We start from the raw sequence: 19,916 nt of genomic DNA on the forward strand, positions 1-19,916 counted from the left end.
TTAGCCGTTCAGAGTAGAAACAGCAGGTGTTAGACTCCTAGGAAAAAGCCAGCATACTCCAAGTTGGAGGAGAAGATCGCTGAGCTGAATGTCCAGACAAGAAAAACTGCAGCAGCTCTTGTCTCCAGCCAGGCGGAAGTAGAATCCAAGAAAAGACAGCTGGAAACTACAAATGCGGCACTGGAGAAAATAGCTACTTGCTTAGCTACTCATGGTCCAAGCATCAGAGTTGGCTGATCACAGATGTGGACAAAGACAAAAGTTTGACCAGTCGCAATAGAGCGGTGGTGAAACGCATGCTGTTCAAGACGAATACGCTCGGCCATGCGGATATTCAAAAAAAACATTGAGACCAAAAAGTACACGTACTTGACAGAGTTTCTTATTGATTTGCTCGACTTGCATCTAGCATATTTTTTGATGCTCAAAATCTGGCATCACTGGCCCAGAGAACACAAATTCCCCAACCTGGGTGGTGAGCTGAGCTGAATGTCCAGACAAGAAAAACTGCGGCAGCTCTTGTCTCCAGCCAGGTGGAAGTAGAATCCAAGAAAAGACAGCTGGAAACTACAAATGCGGCACTGGAGAAAATAAAGAGCTTAGTTGCTTGCTTAGCTACTCATGGTCCAAGCATCAGAGTTGGCTGATCACAGATGTGGACAAAGACAAAAGTTTGACCAGTCGCAATAGAGCGGTGGTGAAACGCATGCTGTTCAAGACGAATACGCTCGGCCATGCGGATATTCAAAAAAAACATTGATACCAAAAAGTACACGTACTTGACAGAGTTTCTTATTGATTTGCTCGACTTGCATCTAGCATATTTTTTGATGCTCAAAATCTGGCATCACTGGCCCAGAGAACACAAATTCCCCAACCTGGGTGGTGAGCTGAGCTGAATGTCCAGACAAGAAAAACTGCGGCAGCTCTTGTCTCCAGCCAGGTGGAAGTAGAATCCAAGAAAAGACAGCTGGAAACTACAAATGCGGCACTGGAGAAAATAAAGAGCTTAGTTGCTTGCTTAGCTACTCATGGTCCAAGCATCAGAGTTGGCTGATCACAGATGTGGACAAAGACAAAAGTTTGACCAGTCGCAATAGAGCGGTGGTGAAACGCATGCTGTTCAAGACGAATACGCTCGGCCATGCGGATATTCAAAAAAACATTGATACCAAAAAGTACACGTACTTGACAGAGTTCCTTATTGATTTGCTCGACTTGCATCTAGCATATTTTTTGATGCTCAAAATCTGGCATCACTGGCCCAGAGAACACAAATTCCCCAACCTGGGTGGTGAGCTGAGCTGAATGTCCAGACAAGAAAAACTGCGGCAGCTCTTGTCTCCAGCCAGGTGGAAGTAGAATCCAAGAAAAGACAGCTGGAAACTACAAATGCGGCACTGGAGAAAATAAAGAGCTTAGTTGCTTGCTTAGCTACTCATGGTCCAAGCATCAGAGTTGGCTGATCACAGATGTGGACAAAGACAAAAGTTTGACCAGTCGCAATAGAGCGGTGGTGAAACGCATGCTGTTCAAGACGAATACGCTCGGCCATGCGGATATTCAAAAAAACATTGATACCAAAAAGTACACGTACTTGACAGAGTTCCTTATTGATTTGCTCGACTTGCATCTAGCATATTTTTTGATGCTCAAAATCTGGCATCACTGGCCCAGAGAACACAAATTCCCCAACCTGGGTGGTGAGCTGAGCTGAATGTCCAGACAAGAAAAACTGCGGCAGCTCTTGTCTCCAGCCAGGTGGAAGTAGAATCCAAGAAAAGACAGCTGGAAACTACAAATGCGGCACTGGAGAAAATAAAGAGCTTAGTTGCTTGCTTAGCTACTCATGGTCCAAGCATCAGAGTTGGCTGATCACAGATGTGGACAAAGACAAAAGTTTGACCAGTCGCAATAGAGCGGTGGTGAAACGCATGCTGTTCAAGACGAATACGCTCGGCCATGCGGATATTCAAAAAAACATTGATACCAAAAAGTACACGTACTTGACAGAGTTCCTTATTGATTTGCTCGACTTGCATCTAGCATATTTTTTGATGCTCAAAATCTGGCATCACTGGCCCAGAGAACACAAATTCCCCAACCTGGGTGGTGAGCTGAGCTGAATGTCCAGACAAGAAAAACTGCGGCAGCTCTTGTCTCCAGCCAGGTGGAAGTAGAATCCAAGAAAAGACAGCTGGAAACTACAAATGCGGCACTGGAGAAAATAAAGAGCTTAGTTGCTTGCTTAGCTACTCATGGTCCAAGCATCAGAGTTGGCTGATCACAGATGTGGACAAAGACAAAAGTTTGACCAGTCGCAATAGAGCGGTGGTGAAACGCATGCTGTTCAAGACGAATACGCTCGGCCATGCGGATATTCAAAAAAAACATTGAGACCAAAAAGTACACGTACTTGACAGAGTTTCTTATTGATTTGCTCGACTTGCATCTAGCATATTTTTTGATGCTCAAAATCTGGCATCACTGGCCCAGAGAACACAAATTCCCCAACCTGGGTGGTGAGCTGAGCTGAATGTCCAGACAAGAAAAACTGCGGCAGCTCTTGTCTCCAGCCAGGTGGAAGTAGAATCCAAGAAAAGACAGCTGGAAACTACAAATGCGGCACTGGAGAAAATAAAGAGCTTAGTTGCTTGCTTAGCTACTCATGGTCCAAGCATCAGAGTTGGCTGATCACAGATGTGGACAAAGACAAAAGTTTGACCAGTCGCAATAGAGCGGTGGTGAAACGCATGCTGTTCAAGACGAATACGCTCGGCCATGCGGATATTCAAAAAAAACATTGATACCAAAAAGTACACGTACTTGACAGAGTTTCTTATTGATTTGCTCGACTTGCATCTAGCATATTTTTTGATGCTCAAAATCTGGCATCACTGGCCCAGAGAACACAAATTCCCCAACCTGGGTGGTGAGCTGAGCTGAATGTCCAGACAAGAAAAACTGCGGCAGCTCTTGTCTCCAGCCAGGTGGAAGTAGAATCCAAGAAAAGACAGCTGGAAACTACAAATGCGGCACTGGAGAAAATAAAGAGCTTAGTTGCTTGCTTAGCTACTCATGGTCCAAGCATCAGAGTTGGCTGATCACAGATGTGGACAAAGACAAAAGTTTGACCAGTCGCAATAGAGCGGTGGTGAAACGCATGCTGTTCAAGACGAATACGCTCGGCCATGCGGATATTCAAAAAAACATTGATACCAAAAAGTACACGTACTTGACAGAGTTCCTTATTGATTTGCTCGACTTGCATCTAGCATATTTTTTGATGCTCAAAATCTGGCATCACTGGCCCAGAGAACACAAATTCCCCAACCTGGGTGGTGAGCTGAGCTGAATGTCCAGACAAGAAAAACTGCGGCAGCTCTTGTCTCCAGCCAGGTGGAAGTAGAATCCAAGAAAAGACAGCTGGAAACTACAAATGCGGCACTGGAGAAAATAAAGAGCTTAGTTGCTTGCTTAGCTACTCATGGTCCAAGCATCAGAGTTGGCTGATCACAGATGTGGACAAAGACAAAAGTTTGACCAGTCGCAATAGAGCGGTGGTGAAACGCATGCTGTTCAAGACGAATACGCTCGGCCATGCGGATATTCAAAAAAACATTGATACCAAAAAGTACACGTACTTGACAGAGTTCCTTATTGATTTGCTCGACTTGCATCTAGCATATTTTTTGATGCTCAAAATCTGGCATCACTGGCCCAGAGAACACAAATTCCCCAACCTGGGTGGTGAGCTGAGCTGAATGTCCAGACAAGAAAAACTGCGGCAGCTCTTGTCTCCAGCCAGGTGGAAGTAGAATCCAAGAAAAGACAGCTGGAAACTACAAATGCGGCACTGGAGAAAATAAAGAGCTTAGTTGCTTGCTTAGCTACTCATGGTCCAAGCATCAGAGTTGGCTGATCACAGATGTGGACAAAGACAAAAGTTTGACCAGTCGCAATAGAGCGGTGGTGAAACGCATGCTGTTCAAGACGAATACGCTCGGCCATGCGGATATTCAAAAAAACATTGATACCAAAAAGTACACGTACTTGACAGAGTTCCTTATTGATTTGCTCGACTTGCATCTAGCATATTTTTTGATGCTCAAAATCTGGCATCACTGGCCCAGAGAACACAAATTCCCCAACCTGGGTGGCGGCCGCCGCCAGATAATTGTATTTCAATTTATTCAAATACTTCCGGACAAACTGAAGAAGATTCAGTTTAGTCAATAGATATAAGAACAATTACTAGAAAAATAGCTATAAGAGAAAAAGGAATTGGTCCGAGAGCGCTTGGCGCCGGCCTTCTATATGTATATAGGAAAAGCAGCAGTCGGCGACGCAGCCGCGTCAAAATGGCTGATCCTCTGCTTTGCCGCAATGTATGTATGTATATGTGTTTGTATGGGAATGGGCAACACCACTGCAACACGCCGACGGCAACAACCGCAACACGCCGACGGCAACCACCGCAACACGCCGACGGCAACCACCGCAACACGCCGACGGCAACCACCGCAACACGCCGACGGCAACCACCGCAACACGCCGACGGCAACCACCTCAACACGCCGACGGCTACCACCGCAACACGCCGACGGCAACCACCGCACCACCAAATTGTACACGATAAGTAAGAATAAATTCTTATAAAGTAGAAGAGGGAGCATTGTGTCCGAACAGTCCAAAAAAAATTTGAGGACTGATGAGAAGCAGCTGACGTCGTCCTATTTATAAGTTAAGCAGCCCGCAGTCGACGTCCTCTGCCGGTACCATAATTCGATTTTTTTAACTGCGCAGCTGCGCCCGTCGCCTCAGAAACAGTGCTGCCAGAACTTCAGAGTCATTAAAGCTAGATTAGAAAAAAAACGTTGAAAATGGCTACAATCGAAAGAAATAAGCTAAAAATATGGCTTTATTTTAATTTTTACCTAAAATATAACATTATAAATTTTATCACAATCTGCCCTCATGCTACCAATATCGGCAAACCTGAAATTTTCAAAAAATGTCCACAATACCATCGGTTTTTTCTGGTCAGAGCTGCTGGTCTCTACTCTGCGCGCACACAAAAACTTTAAAGTACGTGCATTTATATGTATGTATGTGAGAGCGGCAGCAATGGCCGTTGCTGCGTCGTGAATATATGCACACATTAGAGATGGGCATGTTCACGATATTTTTCGACACGACCCAACACGGTACGAAAATAAACGCGGTCCTTGCCTCGGCCCCACATTTATACCCGATATTCAGTCAGTATGTATGTACATATGTGAGCTTATGATTTATGTTACCTACACAATATATTGTATGTCTTTTGGTATCGCTGTTCGCGAAAAAAACATTTAATAATAATCGGTCGAACCGTTTGGAAGATTTGTACATATATGCTAGATTTGATCTGTTTCCATTTTTCTTTGCAATTCTTTGTTTAAATCTATCTTTCTCTCTATTTTTACACCAACACCAGAGCACACACAGTGCACGAGGGAGAGTGTGTGTGAGAGAGAGAGAGAATGAGTAAGCGAATAGAAGGCTTTGCGTTTCCGATGCATTTTCAATTGTTTCTTATGGCTATACTATTGATCAGATCTGATACAGATTCGTCAAGCTGCTAGATTTTGTAGATCCTTTGTAGGGGCAGACAGGGGAGTGCGAAATTTTGAAACAAACTGGACAACACTAGGAGTCAAACAAGACTAACAGACGGGTGAGCAGACGGCCGAACAGACAGAAATCGCTATATCGTCGCTGCTATTGATCTGATCAAGAATATGTATGTTTTTTCCCCACAAACCTAATACACCCATATACTCTTTTCGAGCATCGGGTATAATGACCATACCTGCCTCGCAGATTAGCTATTATTGGAATCTGTCGACCTAAAAAAAATTAGAAAAGCTGAATAAAAATGGCATATTTTATTGATTTTTTTAAGAAAGTTTCTTTTTATTCATCCGCCGAATAAAAACGACTTCTCTGTATAAAAAAAAACACTTCAACATATTTAGTTCTAACAGAAAAAGAATCGACGGTCAAGATCAGAAATTGAAGCAGAATAAGAACAAACAATTAATAATGATATAATAATATGGGCTTAATTTATCGTACAATTGGAAGGTTTCTATTTATTCTTCAATTTTTCTTTCTATCTTTGTTTTCTTATAGTTTTACTTAAACATTGCTCTCCCCTACAATCATTCTCTAAATGTCTATCTGTACCTCTCTAACGTGTCTTCTACAAACGAAGACAATTCACAAGAAAGTTATCTAAACACTTTTTATAAGTTTTCCTTTCTTTTGTTGCTGTGGTTGCTGGAGTATGTGCAGAAATAGTTTGGAAATAATCAAATTCACTTTGTGGAAACTCTATGGAACTCATGGACTGTTTTCATTTTGCTGTAGTTACTTTTTTCTTGAATTAACACTAACAATCTCTCGAAAAACGAAAAAAAAAATAATGATAATATTTCTATATATGACCGAAAATGATATATATCTCTACTCGTAAATAGTTGGGAAACTTAATGCTTTGCTCCCTACAGGATGAAATGGGGGGATTGTTGCTGGTGTTGTTTCAGTTGGAGTTGTTGGTCGAACTCGGTTGTTCTGTCCTGGAGCCCAGTCTTTGCATTTAGTCATCGCCCGCGGAACGCTTCACCTTGCGCTGCTTGGGACTTTGTTGGCTGGCCGCCTTGGGACTGGTCTGCTTTCCCGGCTTGGGCGAGGTCTTTGGCGTCTTCGACTTGGGAGGCGATTTCTCTGTGGAACAAAAAATTAAAATCTGCGGAAAGAGGTCTATCTATAAATGCGAACTTACGCAAAGCACGCAGCGTCTCCTGCGGGACCCAGTCGTAGTCGATGGTGCTGTCGTTGGCTGTTCCAGTTTCGATGACCTTCTTGGCAGCGGCACGCTTGCGCTTGCCTGAGCTGCCCAGCAAATACTGCTGGCCAATGACCAGGAGCAGGACCACAATGCCGGCCAGGAGGACATACAAGAAGAAGGTCTCACCGTCGAGTCCTTCATCGACCTCGGAGATAAGAACGGTCTCGTTGAAGACAGCCTCGTTGTACTGAATGCCGTTGGCATCCCGATAGGCCAGGGCAATGTTCAGTCCGAATGGACGTCCAGCAAACTGATCCGATGGCAAAAACGTGTACGAAACGGTCGACTCGAAGCCGGGCTTCACCTCACGATTGTAGGCCACCGCCGAGAAGTTCTGGATGAAGTAGTTGAAGTCCATGGGATAACGGAATGAGGCCTCGACCGTCTCGATCACAAACTCCTCGGCGCCCTTGTTGGTGAAGCCGATCAGGAATTCCACGGGCTTGCCACCGGGCAGATCCAGCTGCTGACCGGGCGTGTACAGAGGTTTGGTGAACAACAAATAAGTGTCCGCGTTCGGCGACGCGCTGCTCTCCTTGTCTGTGTCTTCGTCGGCATCGGCATCTTCACCAGTCACGGCTCCCTCTTCGCTGTCCACATCCACCAGATCGTCCTCAACAGCTTCCGCGGCATAGGCTCCGAATTTGTTTGCTATCCAAGGAAGAGAGAGCCACATACATGCAGCGACATGAGTACGAGTGAGAGTGAGAGGGAGGTAGGCCGAGACTATGAGGCGGAAGGCAATGCCAACTCAACACTTTTGGTGGCCATGAGCCAAGGAAGGTCAAAATTAGCGCCCACTCGGTCACATCGTCAGATGAAGCTGCTCCTGGCTGGAAACCTGGCGGCCACCTAGCACCTAGCAGCGACAGAGGCAGTGCCACGTATGCGCCCCCGGCCCTTCGGCCAAAAGGTGGCTGTGGCTGCGGCTGCGGCTGCATGGCCGAGATTTGTGTACTTACGTGCTGAGAAGGTGCAAATGACGATGGGAAGGACCATCAGCATTAAGAACATCAGATTCTTCATGGTTTGTCTGATGCTTTTCACTTGTGCTCGAGAGGAACGGAAATATAAAATATAAAAGCACGCTCTCAGACAACCGTCGTGCTCGGGAAAAATTGGCAGAGTGATGAAGAGATGGTAAGCAACAAGCCGAAGGCAGCACGAAGCCAGCCGACTTTCACTGTCAAATGGCTACGTGGTGCCACGTCTAGGGTTGTCAGCCATTCCTGCCGAATGCCGCCAATGGTTTGATTTGCGGTGTCAATATTCTCTAAAGGCTCCGCACCTGAATCCGATTGACTGAAACTAGCCCTTAATTAATTTGTCTGGTAATTTGGCATACTTTAATCAACCATTCATGGCAAATGTCAGCAAACATTGTTCTTTTTTCTCGCAGGCGACAGCTCTTGTTTCAAAGCAGTGCTGTAAAACTCCCAGGCTGTCAAAATTTTCAATAATTTTAAATAATTTACCAAATAACAATTAAATCAGCCTCAAAAACTCACTGTAAAATTAAGTTTAACATATCTCCATATTTTTGTCAAGGCTGTGACCACTTTTAGTTGATTTTACTCAAACCATTTGCCACTTGCAGCACTGCCCAGCCAATCGTCTATCGCCACGCAGCGCAGCCAACTTGACGTACTCGGCCCGATAACCACCCTACTTCCTTTTTGCTTGTGGCTGCCTATTGAAGAGCAACTACACGTGAAGTCTCTGCGGCGAATCGAAGAAATTCAGGAATAACCATGGACAAACCAGTTGTTTGGGCTCGCGTGATGAAAGTTCTCGGCCGCACCGGCTCTCAGGGCCAGTGTACACAGGTCAAAGTGGAGTTCCTTGGGGAGCAGAACCGTCAGATTATCCGCAACGTGAAGGGACCCGTCCGCGAGGGCGACATCCTCACCCTGTTGGAGTCTGAACGTGAGGCCAGAAGGCTTCGCTAAGGAAGCACCGCCGCCCGATGTTGTGGACTGCTTGATACTTATTATAAGGTTAGTACGAGCTGCACGGACACCAACTAAAACAGGACTAATTGCATTTTCCCGCCTCTTACAGATACACATTGGCAGATTGCTTGCACGAGGCGTGCCTCTGACAACAACACAACCCGTCGACTGCAACGGAAACTTGTAGCAAACATAATAAATCGACCTAAATTCGCAGCAAATGTGGAAATGTGTTCTAAATAAATAAATTTCAAGTATTCCAGTGCTGAGAAAAAAAAAAACACCCAAACTGTTTTGCTTTTGGATTTGGATAAATATCCACCTTTTTTTTGTTTTTGTTTTGTGCTCTGTGAAAATAATCGGGCTACCGCCTGAGAGGGCTGGAGCCACATCGTAATCAGAAAAGACCACCCAAAGGCCATACTTGTTTGTGGCAAATCGAAGCTGGCATGTCTGTCGAGTAGCCCGCCCACCGCAGGGGTGATGAATTGTTCAACTAATGGTTATTTCTATGCAAATATATTTGATTGACTGGCGTTAATACTATACAGCATTCTCTTTCTCGTGTGTCAAGCAGTCAGCAGCGGGAGTGTCGCCTGTCGCTCGGCTTTGGCCAGGCCCATGCAGAGCACAGCCTCCTGGTGCTCGTCCAGCTGCAGATAAGTTTTGAACTCGTCCACCGTCCGCTGCTCCAGAATTAGTGGCAAGAACAGGCGGGAAACAATCTCCAGGCACTTGACTTGTGTTTGCAGACTGTGCAGAGATTCGTTCAGCCATTCCCGCCACTCGGCCACGGAGGTTGGACAGGGCTCTGGCTGTAGCTCGCCGCTCAAGTAAATGCATTCCGTGTCAAAGTCAGCCACATCGTTGGCCATTTCATCTAGCATTTCGTTCATTTGCATGCTGCATACAGAAAAAAACGTAAAATGAGGATTCTAGAACCTTCTGGCAACTCACATGCTGTGGCAAATGGACTGATAGGCATCTTGGCATTCGGAGAGTAGGGCCGTCGCACAGCGCTCATCAGTGCTGTGGCTAAGAAGGGTACGATTACGATTAGTTGGGGCTAGGCTAGTTACACTTGATGTTAAACGCACCCGGCCACCAGACGGTAGCGTTGGCTCCTGTCCCACAGACGATTCACGGGGGCCAGCAAATGTTGCGCCTGGCTGGAAAGGAATTCCTGGTAGCTGCGCAAGTTGGATGCTGTTTTTTGGAGGAGGTGGCCAAGGCGAGAGTTATAATGGCTATGGCGTTCATTGGCTAATGGCATCTCGTCCAAAATGTGTTGTTTTTTTTTACAGCAAAAAATGCATATGTTTTCGGCGGATAACCTCAGTGCTGGATAACGTGCGCAGATAAAAAAAAATTATAGTCATCGGGACCATAAAATACGCCAGCAAATAAGATATGCTCAAATTTGTATTGGCAAAACATAACAGCTTATTTTCTTGCTTCTAATTCCATTCAAAATTGTCTAAATAATATTTATTGTGTTTTCGAAATCGCTCACATCGGTACATTTTCGCGTGGTACAGTATTTTCTTTGTTTCTAAATACAGTCACTCTAAACAGCTGTAAGACCTAGGAGGTTATTTAATAATAAAAAAAATATTAATTAATGCCCGTTTTCCAAAATTGATCACAGAAACTAGCAGCTAAGATGAGTTTGATGCGTGTGGGCAGCCGTGTGACGGCACTGGGACAGAAAATTGGCGAAAAAATCGTGCTGCCCGAGCGTTTCAAAGACACTTTTGTCGAGAAATGGGTAAAATACTGGAAGGGCCTGGTGCGCGACTACTCGGAGGTGGCCCTCGGTGTGGTCAAGGAATCATATACCAAGCCCAAGAAGGCCCTTGCGTACGGCACCGGCATTCTGTGTCTGTACCAAATGGCCCAGCACAACCCCGACGAAGGCGTTTTCATGACCCAGTTACGCCGTGATAACAGCCGCATGATCATGGTCCCGCCTGAACTACAAAATCACGTTTCGGCGAAGCATCTTCTAATGCTGGAGCGCGCCATCAACCAAAAGAAACTGCGCTTCCTCTCGCTGGGCATCTGCACGCTGGTCTGGGTGGATCTCTTTAGCGAGGATGACTGCACATATCCAGCTATCTGCGAGTTCACCAACGTCGGATTCCTGAACTTCCACGAGCGCGTGATCGACGTGGGTTTCTGGAACGAGTTCTGGCGCCTCAAGTGGAAGATGCACAACTACGATGTCAACTACCTGTGATGGAGGGAGAGAGGGAGGACTGCAATTGGAATTGGATTGCCGTTTCCTGGCCGACCTCTGCCTTAGTTAGCTTTAATGTCAAATTGTTCATTGCTTTGTAGAACTGACTAAATGAGCAATATATATATGTATGTTATAACCATGTTATTGCCGGTATATAGGCTATATAATATATAGATATATATATGACATATGTGTATGTAAGAATATATAAATATGTACATATATTCATGTTAAGAACGAATCTCTGCTTACGAGCCGCTGACTGGCTTCGGCTCTATCGATTTCTTTGGCTTGAAGTGGCTCTCGAGCAGCTCGATGCATTCTGGCAGCTTGGCCAGATTGTTGATCTTGCCCTGGAAGCTGCCCGCCTTTCCGTTGCCCTTGCCCTCGAGCAGCTCAAGAAATTTGGGGCCAATCTCCTCTACCACCGCGGGATCACCGCGCAGGACCAGGTGACCCTTGCCGCTGCTGCCGGCTGCACCGCCCTCCGACACTGTCAGGAAGTAGAATATCCCTTCGGGCGCGTGGCGCAGGAACGTGTGGATGAAGTCAACCTCAATGCCGTCGCGACGATGCAGTGAGAAGTACTTGGGACGCTCGGCCTTGCTCAGATCCTCCAGTCGCTCCGCCTCGGCACTGGCAAAGTCCTTGAGCAGCTGCAAGAACGACTTCCGAGTGCCCTTCACATTCTGCTGCAGCTTCTGGACGAGCTCCAAATGCTGCTGCGCGCCACCCCTGCAAATGTGGAATGGCGGTGAAGTCAATGCAAAGGAGGATAGAAATCAGAAGTACGGCAATGCCACTCACTTCAGGGCCGTTGTTAGCTGCTGCTCCCGCTGAAAGACTTCGCCAAGCTTTCGCAGCACTCGCTCGCCCACCACGAAGTGGACCAAGATATTGGTCTTGACCTTTTCCGCATAGAGCAGTTTGATACACTGCAGCTGGGATAGATCGGTGACGTGAGTGCCGCAGCACATGTTGCTCTCAATGCCCTCGATGCGCACCACCCTTGCGAGGCCCTCATGGTCCTTGGGTAGGCCGCGAGGAGCGCGGGCATCGTTAAACTCTTCATCTACCTCTGGATCCACAAGCACCACGCTGACCGGCCGTCCCTCGCGGATCAGCTCGTTGGCCTGCCGCTCGATGAGGTCCAGGGACTCGCGGCTGATCAGGTGCGGCGTATTTAGCTGAATATGGGAGACGTTCGAACCCAGCGACCACGATGTGGTGTCGTACTTGAATTCCCGGTCGAACAGAGCCGTGATCAGATGTTGGCCGGAATGTTGCTGCATGTGGTCGAGGCGGCGATCCCAGTCGAGGCTCTGGTGCACCTCGGCTCCCTCCTCGAAGCTCGAGCTGGACTCCACGAAGTGAACGGCAATGTTTCCCTTCCTCAGCACTCTCCGCACCGGTTGGCCATTAATAGTGCCATAATCGCAGGGCTGGCCGCCGCCTTCGGGGAAGAGTATTGTGTCCTCGCACACAACATTGAAGCCACGAACTGGACGGGCCTCACCACCGGTTGCTACGTCCACATCGGTCCGTTCTATGGTGGCATACTCGCAGGATACAATTTTTGTTGTGTACTGTTGAAATATGGTTACAAATTATATAATTGGTCTTCGGCTTCGGGCAAAGGTCAGGCTTGCCTGCTTTAGAAAGCTGTCCTCCTGGCACTTGAAAACCATGTTGTGACTTGTCTGACGAAATCCCCTTTTTATTTCAAATATATTTCGTGCGTCACAATAGATTAGAGCTGGAGAACTTATCGATGGCAACATCGATATCATCGATGTTTTCTCTCAGAGATTTATTTTTCCGTTTTACGTGTTTTTTTTTAGCATTTTAAATGGCTTGTTTTTTAATGATCTTCCTCTCTACGTAGCTGACCTTGTGACCTCCTAAGAGATGCGCCATTTCTTGCGATAAGCTGCTCAAAATAATGGACTTCATAATAGCTAAGGTACATATGTATTTATGGTATTGGAAATGTATTTAAAATTCTCACGTGCTGGCGCGGTTTTAAAAGCGATTTTAACCGCGAAATACAAAAAATACCAGAAACCAACCGTCTGTTCCCGCCGCTGTCGCCTGGTGTTTTTCGGTCTGTTTATCTGCCATCTCGCTCTAATTGATGCGGCGGCCCTGCAAGACTATCTCCCTCGCACCCATGCCAATGATGCTGCGTCTGCGCTGCAGCTGCAGCGAAGGATTACATTTGAGGGAGAGGATGTCTTGTTGTCTCGCGTTGGCTGCTCAACAGTTTCCTTCCAACGGCACATCACGTTACGACACGAGCAGCGTTACGTTGCGAGCCACTGGTCTTACGTTGGAGATTCTGGCGAACAAATACAAGCGACGGACGGCGCTTAAATAATAAGTTTTCCGCTGGCTCCCGCCACCTGTCGAAAAGGCAATAGCCCCAGAGTGCCGTGTGTCCTTCTCCCGTCGCGTCCGTCGTCGATTTCCGGGGCCAAGTCCTGGCTTGGTGTCTGGAGCACCAGTGTTGGTTATATAAGCCAGGCGAAATCGGTGGCAGCCCCATAAAAACTTCTTGCAGCGCAGCAGAAACAGTCAAGTCAGTAGCAAAAAATCCTTTGAAGCTCTGTGTATTTATGTGTACCCAAAGGATATCTACCTATCCGCCATATTACCAGTAGTCACAAGGATATCTCCATGACAGCACTCCCACGCACCAAGCGCCACCCATCTCCACCACACAACCCACACGGCCCAGAAAAGTCTAACTAAACTAATTGTTTTACAAAAATCCACTAAAGTGCATTAGTTGGCTGTTGGCTACGGAGTGTGGGGGGTGCTGTGTGGGTGATGGGGTCGGTTGATTGATTTATTGTACGTTGCCCAGTCACGCAGCGCACATAGATGTCAGCGCTCTGTAATGACGTGCGCGTGTGTGTGAGTGCGTGTGGGGATGTCCTTTTATTTCCATTGCATGGTTTGGCTTGCTTGATTTCATTGATTGATTGCAAGAAAACTAATTGTTTACTTTGATTGAATAGGAAGCAGTAGGATGGCGCCTATTCAAGCACCGTTATCACCCGTACTTAAGCACTAACAATAAAAGAACACACACACACAGGCACAGGCACTGGCTAACCACCACCACAGCAACAACATCCCACCAGTGTGGGGGGAAGCATGAACCGTTCTTAAAAGTATGCAACGAGAATGACGATTACGTTAGTTACGTGAACAGTCCACAGGGGGCGCTAGAAGCAGCATCAGCACAGAACGAAGCAAATTAAAAGGGACAGCGCACTTTTAGGCAGCACCCACACCACACCACACTCTCGCACTTGCACATCCCACACGCACACAGCACACACAAAGTAAACATATACACAAACATATACCAGCAATAACCGTTTCAAAATCACCGGTCGAATCATGGCCAACACAGCCCAGTTATTGCGCCGTCAGAGCTCCAGGGACATTGTGCTAAAAAGCCAGAAGAGCATCGATCAGCTAGAGTTGCGGGCAAGTGACACTGACGTTTGATATTTTGGCACCTACATCCGACATTAATACCGACATCTTCTTCCATTCGTAACCATTTAGGAGCTGCGTGGCCGCCTGGTGTCCAAGGAGCATGGCGTCGGCCACCACCATCACACATCGCTGCACCACCACCAGCCCATGTATGGGGCCACCAACCAGGGCTTCATGTCGGACGCCTTCGACGAGTCCTCGGAGCTGGAGCAGGAGCCGACATTCGGCTCGGAGGCCAGCACCAGCAAGGCCAAGGCCGAGCTGGTGGCCAGCGCTTTGGAGCAGCAGCAGGACATTGTTGAGGGCGAGAAGGAGGGCGAAGAACGCGAGAGTTGGGACAGCAAAATCATGTTCCTGCTGGCCACCATCGGGTGAGTAAACAACTACTCGTTGAAACCGTGTTTACCTGACAGATATAGATAGTCATAATAAACTAAAGCCTGTAAATTCAAAAAATCGTTAGTAATACATTTAGCATATTATTAGAAGGCACAGAAATGATAGAAAAGGTTTGATTTATAGCCGATACCCATCAAGTACAGGTTTACATATATTAAATTCATGTAAATGCATTTGTTCTTCGTTTTGCCCGTTGTTTGTGCATATACTACGAGTACATCAAATATTCAAAGTTATGCAAAATACTCGTACTAAATGATATAGTCAGACGTGGGCACTCCCATTGCTCCGACAGTTATTTTTGGGCAACCGTCGCCAGGCAGACGTACAAGCGAATGTGAAAAATAGAATGCCCGAGAATGCAAAAACAAAATACATGCAGTGTGCGTGACCCAGACTGATCGCTGCTCGACTCGAGTCTCGTTGATAAGATCTTTTCGTTCTTTTGTCCCAAATTCATTAAGCATTGGTCACACCAACGAAATAATGTTCTGATTTTCCCTAATTCGAGCAACGAGGAAGAGAGAAAACCCCCTTTCTTTTGGTTCTAAAGATAGTTTAATCAAAAGTCAGTTAACAAGTGGTTTCTTGTTTTTATTCAGTGCAATTATCTTCGCCCTACGGACTTAGCTTTAATACAGTCTACACTTAAAAATAGGGACAATTGGATAGTTAGGAGAATGAGTTCTGATGCGACACGATTTATGTATATCCAATATCAAATACTCAAACGATTCATAACATATTAATTGTCGACGTGGCATCGCTTTCTTCCTGAACAGATATGCGGTGGGTCTCGGCAACGTGTGGCGCTTCCCGTACCTGGCGCAGAAGAACGGAGGCGGAGCCTTCTTGGTGCCCTACTTCATTATGTTGTGCATCCAGGGAATACCGATCTTCTACCTGGAGCTGGCCATAGGACAGCGGCTGCGAAAGGGGGCGATCGGCGTTTGGAGCCAGGTTTCGCCATATCTGGGTGGAATCGGTATCTCCTCGGCGGTGGTCAGCTACATTGTGGCCCTGTACTACAACACGATAATTGCCTGGTGCCTGATCTATCTGCTGCATAGCTTTGAGTCGCCACTTCCGTGGGCTGACTGCCCAACCAGACTGTATGCGAACTACACGTACGACCATGAGCCGGAGTGCGTGGCCTCCTCGCCTACGCAGTTCTACTGGTATCGCACCACGTTGCAGTGCTCGGAGAGCGTGGATATGCCGGAGAACTTCAATTACCACATGGCGATTGCGCTGATGGTGTCATGGTTCCTGGTTTACATCTGCATGGTGCAAGGGATCACCTCCTCCGGCAAGATCGTCTACATGACAGCCATCTTTCCCTACGTGGTGCTCATCATCTTCTTCTTTCGCGGAATAACACTCAAAGGCGCCTCGGATGGGGTGGCTCACCTGTTTACGCCGCGCTGGGAGACGCTGCTCGATCCCGTCGTCTGGCTGGAGGCCGGCACCCAGATCTTCTTCTCCCTGGGACTGGCATTCGGCGGCCTCATTGCCTTCAGTTCATACAATCCGGCCAACAACAACTGCTATCGGGATGCGCTACTCGTCTCGCTCACAAACTGTGGCACCTCGATGTTCGCAGGCGTGGTCGTCTTTTCGGTGATTGGCTTCAAGGCCACGGCCACCTTCGACCGCTGTACGGAGGAGAGGAACGGCCTGATGGCCCTGAATCGTACCCAGAATCTGCCAGTCTGCGATCTGCAGCGAGAGTTGGCTAATGTGAGTCGATGCCACCACCCACCCATTCATTTCCTCATTTTAATTTGTTTTGTTTTTTTCTTTGCAGAGTGCCTCTGGCACTGGTCTGGCTTTCATTATATTCACCGAGGCGATCAATCAGTTTCCAGGCGCACAGCTCTGGGCCGTTCTCTTCTTCCTGATGCTCTTCACGCTGGGCATCGACTCGCAGTTTGGTACGCTCGAGGGTGTAGTCACCTCGCTGGTGGACATGAAGCTCTTTCCCAACCTACCCAAGGAGTACATCGTGGGGGTAAGTACTCTTCTTCTTTGCAGAAGGAGACGCCTGTGCCTCCAACTTTGTGATATGTACTCATCCGGTCTTTTCTATCAGGGTCTGTGCTTCACTTGCTGTCTGATCTCTATGTGCTTTGCCAACGGAGCTGGCAGTTACATATTCCAGCTGATGGACAGCTTCGCCGGCAATTTCCCTCTGCTGGTCATCGCCCTATTCGAGTGCCTGTCGATCAGCTATATCTATGGAGTGCGCCGCTTTTCGGATGACATCGAGATGATGACCGGCTCGAGGCCGAGCTTCTATTGGATGTTCTGCTGGAAGTATTTGTCACCCTGCGCCATGGTCACTATTTTGCTGGCCTCTTTCTATCAGCTCCTTACCGAGGGCAGCAGCTACCCGGCCTGGATTGCGGCCAAAGGCTCCACGGATTCCATGGAGTGGCCGCATTGGTGCATAGTTGTAGCATTTTTCCTCATACTCTCGTCTATCTTATGGATACCCATTGTGGCGGTGCTGCGGTGAGTGTTTGTCTTTCATAGGAGTTTGGTTAACTAATCATAAGTTTGTATTACCGCCCTTACACCTTTACGATACTGTGCAACAGGCTCTGTGGCATTAAGGTAGTGGAGGACTCCGATCCCGCATGGTTCCCCGAAGCCGAGCTCAGGGAAGTCCATGGCATCGTACCCCACGAACCGACAGAGCTGGAGCGCAGCATATTCTGCTTCAACATGGACGGCACGGAGGGCATGTGCTGCCCCAAATACGGACTGCCCGAGAAGTCCCTCGAGGAGGAGGAGTAAGCAGGAGGACAATAAGAAAAAATTCGAAAATTAACCATGAAATGTAATGTAAATATGGACAATAACTAAGCCGACACACCGATGCTCAAATGCGACGATATCTACACTCCTATATGGTCCCCAAAGACTGTTCAACCGTTCAAAAAAACCACAGCAGCCCAATATAAAATGTGTATTTATAAACACGTACTCGGAACAACCAGTGGCAAGACGGTGAAAATTCGGCGCGGATGCGCGGTTTCATTGAAGTAGAAACAGTGAAAAAAAAAATCAAAAAGGAAATCTATAGAAATAACGTATTTGCGCATAACTTCATTAGCATGGAAACGTGTAGAAGGCGAAAAATCATTATTATATGATTATTATTTGCGTTTTCCTTTTCTTTCGATTGGTTTCTACTCGATCCGGAATAAGACGGGCCGAGAGACTATACGAGTATGCATATTTTTATGTATTCCGCTTCTTGGCACGAGTATGGCAACCCTTATAGGACATATGTATATATCCGATTTGGTACATGCCATATTTGATTGCGACGAAAGAAAAGAAAAGAAATGAAACTGTGTGCAAAGTGAAATTGATTGTTTGCTGATATCCAACCCATACTACAATAACTTGCTGACTATATCAGATACATATATACATAAATAACTGAAGACAATACGATGCGTATAACTATGAAAATAACAGGCTATAGTTTATAGAATAGGTTTATTTGTGCGGAAAATATTTGATTTGACTCGATTAATGCTAAGCCAAACAGACTATGAGTTAACCATATCATGCGAGCATAGAGCACCACCTATAAGAGATATATATATGTATACAAAAACACTAAATACACACTATACTCGTATATACCTACCTACCACAGTTCATTCTCTGTTGTGATCGGCTCTGCTTTCTGTGTTTGTTGTTATTAATGTTAATGTTATAAGACAAATTCATATCAGATCCAAAGCTATGATTAAACTACACTTTAAAGTCTCAATGTTATAAAAAAGAAGAAGAAGAAAGATGGATATTGGATATATGTACGTACCTATTTGTTCTGTTTTGCTAACAAAAATCGAATGTTATACCAAAATACTTACTTGTTGATAACCGATCATCGGAATCATGTCACTCCGCCTCATTGATCTACACTCGCGAATTACATATAGTATGTACATAGGGGAGCTAGAGGCACTACTATCTACCAATATGTACATCTAAACAGACATATGGAAATATGTATGTATATTTAAATATGGTATACGCATATAACAAATCGCAATCGCAACCGTTCAACTAGCCGAGAAACGTAGGTGGAAAGGAAACTTTATATATACACATAACTGGAGAAGGAAGTCTATATCATTGGAAGCATTGGAAGTATTCATATACCTACACCAAATATACATACATCTATAGATATTAATTAATGTGAGTTAAAATGCAGTTGGCTATTGATTTCACTGTATTATAAATTATACACTAAATATACATCGATATGTATACATATATATCAAAGAAATATATATACATACATACATATATGTACGTACATCTACTAAGTGTTATTGATGTTGACAATAATGAAACCAATACGAAACGATACGAAACGAGTTTTAAACACAAACAATATACAACTAAATCGAAACAAATTAGATACAGACACGAGTATATACAACGTTCTATTTCTCCGAAAGAACACAGCAACCCAAAGAAACACGAGTACAGAAAAATCCAGCCCACAGCTCGCGATAATGCTAATACCTAATACCAAACAAAAATTCATAAACATACATATGTATAGTAATTATTGTGAAGCAATATAAAAATCTGATTGTGTGAGGAGCTCGATGATCTTTCGATTCGTTTATTATTTTACTCGTCTAAAATATAAAGTTTATATCTCATATGATCTCACCGCAATGTCTTGTGTGTCTGATATTTAATTATTCATTTGTACTGATCGCATAAAATACTGGTACTTAAACATGTTTATTTATGTTTATTTCGCAACTAATTATTAAAAACATAAATATCGGATAAATGACAATAAATATTATAAAAGCGAAACCAACAAAAAAAAAGGTCTAATAAAGGTACAATTATATTTCAATTCAGACAAAAC

At 45.7% G+C, this 19,916-nt stretch overlaps 6 protein-coding genes across 7 annotated transcripts; 3 read left to right on the forward strand and 3 right to left on the reverse strand.

The window, feature by feature from the left end:
* Positions 1–6,106: 6,106 nt before the first annotated feature.
* On the reverse strand, positions 6,107–8,069 carry l(1)G0320 (signal sequence receptor subunit 1 l(1)G0320). The gene is made up of 3 exons (XM_001355625.4): positions 7,858–8,069; positions 6,830–7,546; positions 6,107–6,771 (listed from the first exon to the last, which is right to left on the reverse strand). The coding sequence occupies exons 1-3, from the start codon at positions 7,919–7,921 to the stop codon at positions 6,644–6,646; spliced, it is 909 nt and encodes a 302-aa protein (XP_001355661.1). The 5' UTR covers positions 7,922–8,069; the 3' UTR covers positions 6,107–6,643.
* A 481-nt stretch (positions 8,070–8,550) lies between these two features.
* Positions 8,551–9,128, forward strand: RpS28b (Ribosomal protein S28b). Its single transcript, XM_001355624.4, has 2 exons — positions 8,551–8,892; positions 8,957–9,128. Exon 1 carries the CDS (start codon positions 8,647–8,649, stop codon positions 8,842–8,844), a length of 198 nt encoding a protein of 65 aa, XP_001355660.1. The 5' UTR covers positions 8,551–8,646; the 3' UTR covers positions 8,845–8,892; positions 8,957–9,128.
* A 221-nt stretch (positions 9,129–9,349) lies between these two features.
* LOC4815463 (uncharacterized) lies at positions 9,350–10,143 on the reverse strand. The gene is made up of 3 exons (XM_001355623.4): positions 9,945–10,143; positions 9,805–9,882; positions 9,350–9,750 (listed from the first exon to the last, which is right to left on the reverse strand). The coding sequence occupies exons 1-3, from the start codon at positions 10,118–10,120 to the stop codon at positions 9,417–9,419; spliced, it is 588 nt and encodes a 195-aa protein (XP_001355659.3). The 5' UTR covers positions 10,121–10,143; the 3' UTR covers positions 9,350–9,416.
* Positions 10,144–10,250: 107 nt separating this feature from the next.
* On the forward strand, positions 10,251–11,225 carry LOC4815811 (mitochondrial import inner membrane translocase subunit Tim29). Of its 2 annotated transcripts, none has more exons than XM_015185837.2 (2): positions 10,251–10,379; positions 10,496–11,225. In XM_015185837.2, exon 2 carries the CDS (start codon positions 10,511–10,513, stop codon positions 11,084–11,086), a length of 576 nt encoding a protein of 191 aa, XP_015041323.2. In that variant the 5' UTR covers positions 10,251–10,379; positions 10,496–10,510; the 3' UTR covers positions 11,087–11,225. The 2 variants fall into 2 exon arrangements, with proteins under 2 accessions (XP_015041323.2, XP_001355658.2); XM_001355622.4 differs by having other exon boundaries at positions 10,288–10,424.
* On the reverse strand, positions 11,216–12,878 carry LOC4815900 (alanyl-tRNA editing protein Aarsd1-B). The gene is made up of 3 exons (XM_001355621.4): positions 12,739–12,878; positions 11,897–12,675; positions 11,216–11,824 (listed from the first exon to the last, which is right to left on the reverse strand). Exons 1-3 carry the CDS (start codon positions 12,868–12,870, stop codon positions 11,338–11,340), a joined length of 1,398 nt encoding a protein of 465 aa, XP_001355657.4. The 5' UTR covers positions 12,871–12,878; the 3' UTR covers positions 11,216–11,337.
* Positions 12,879–13,252: 374 nt separating this feature from the next.
* LOC4815899 (sodium-dependent neutral amino acid transporter B(0)AT3) lies at positions 13,253–19,439 on the forward strand. The gene is made up of 7 exons (XM_033384913.1): positions 13,253–13,667; positions 14,110–14,587; positions 14,669–14,970; positions 15,781–16,738; positions 16,806–17,009; positions 17,091–17,512; positions 17,599–19,439. The coding sequence occupies exons 2-7, from the start codon at positions 14,498–14,500 to the stop codon at positions 17,795–17,797; spliced, it is 2,175 nt and encodes a 724-aa protein (XP_033240804.1). The 5' UTR covers positions 13,253–13,667; positions 14,110–14,497; the 3' UTR covers positions 17,798–19,439.
* The last annotated feature ends 477 nt before the right edge of the window (positions 19,440–19,916 follow it).

The sequence above is a fragment of the Drosophila pseudoobscura genome, chromosome X (genome assembly GCF_009870125.1).
Source record: "Drosophila pseudoobscura strain MV-25-SWS-2005 chromosome X, UCI_Dpse_MV25, whole genome shotgun sequence".
Lineage (NCBI taxonomy): Eukaryota > Metazoa > Arthropoda > Insecta > Diptera > Drosophilidae > Drosophila > Drosophila pseudoobscura.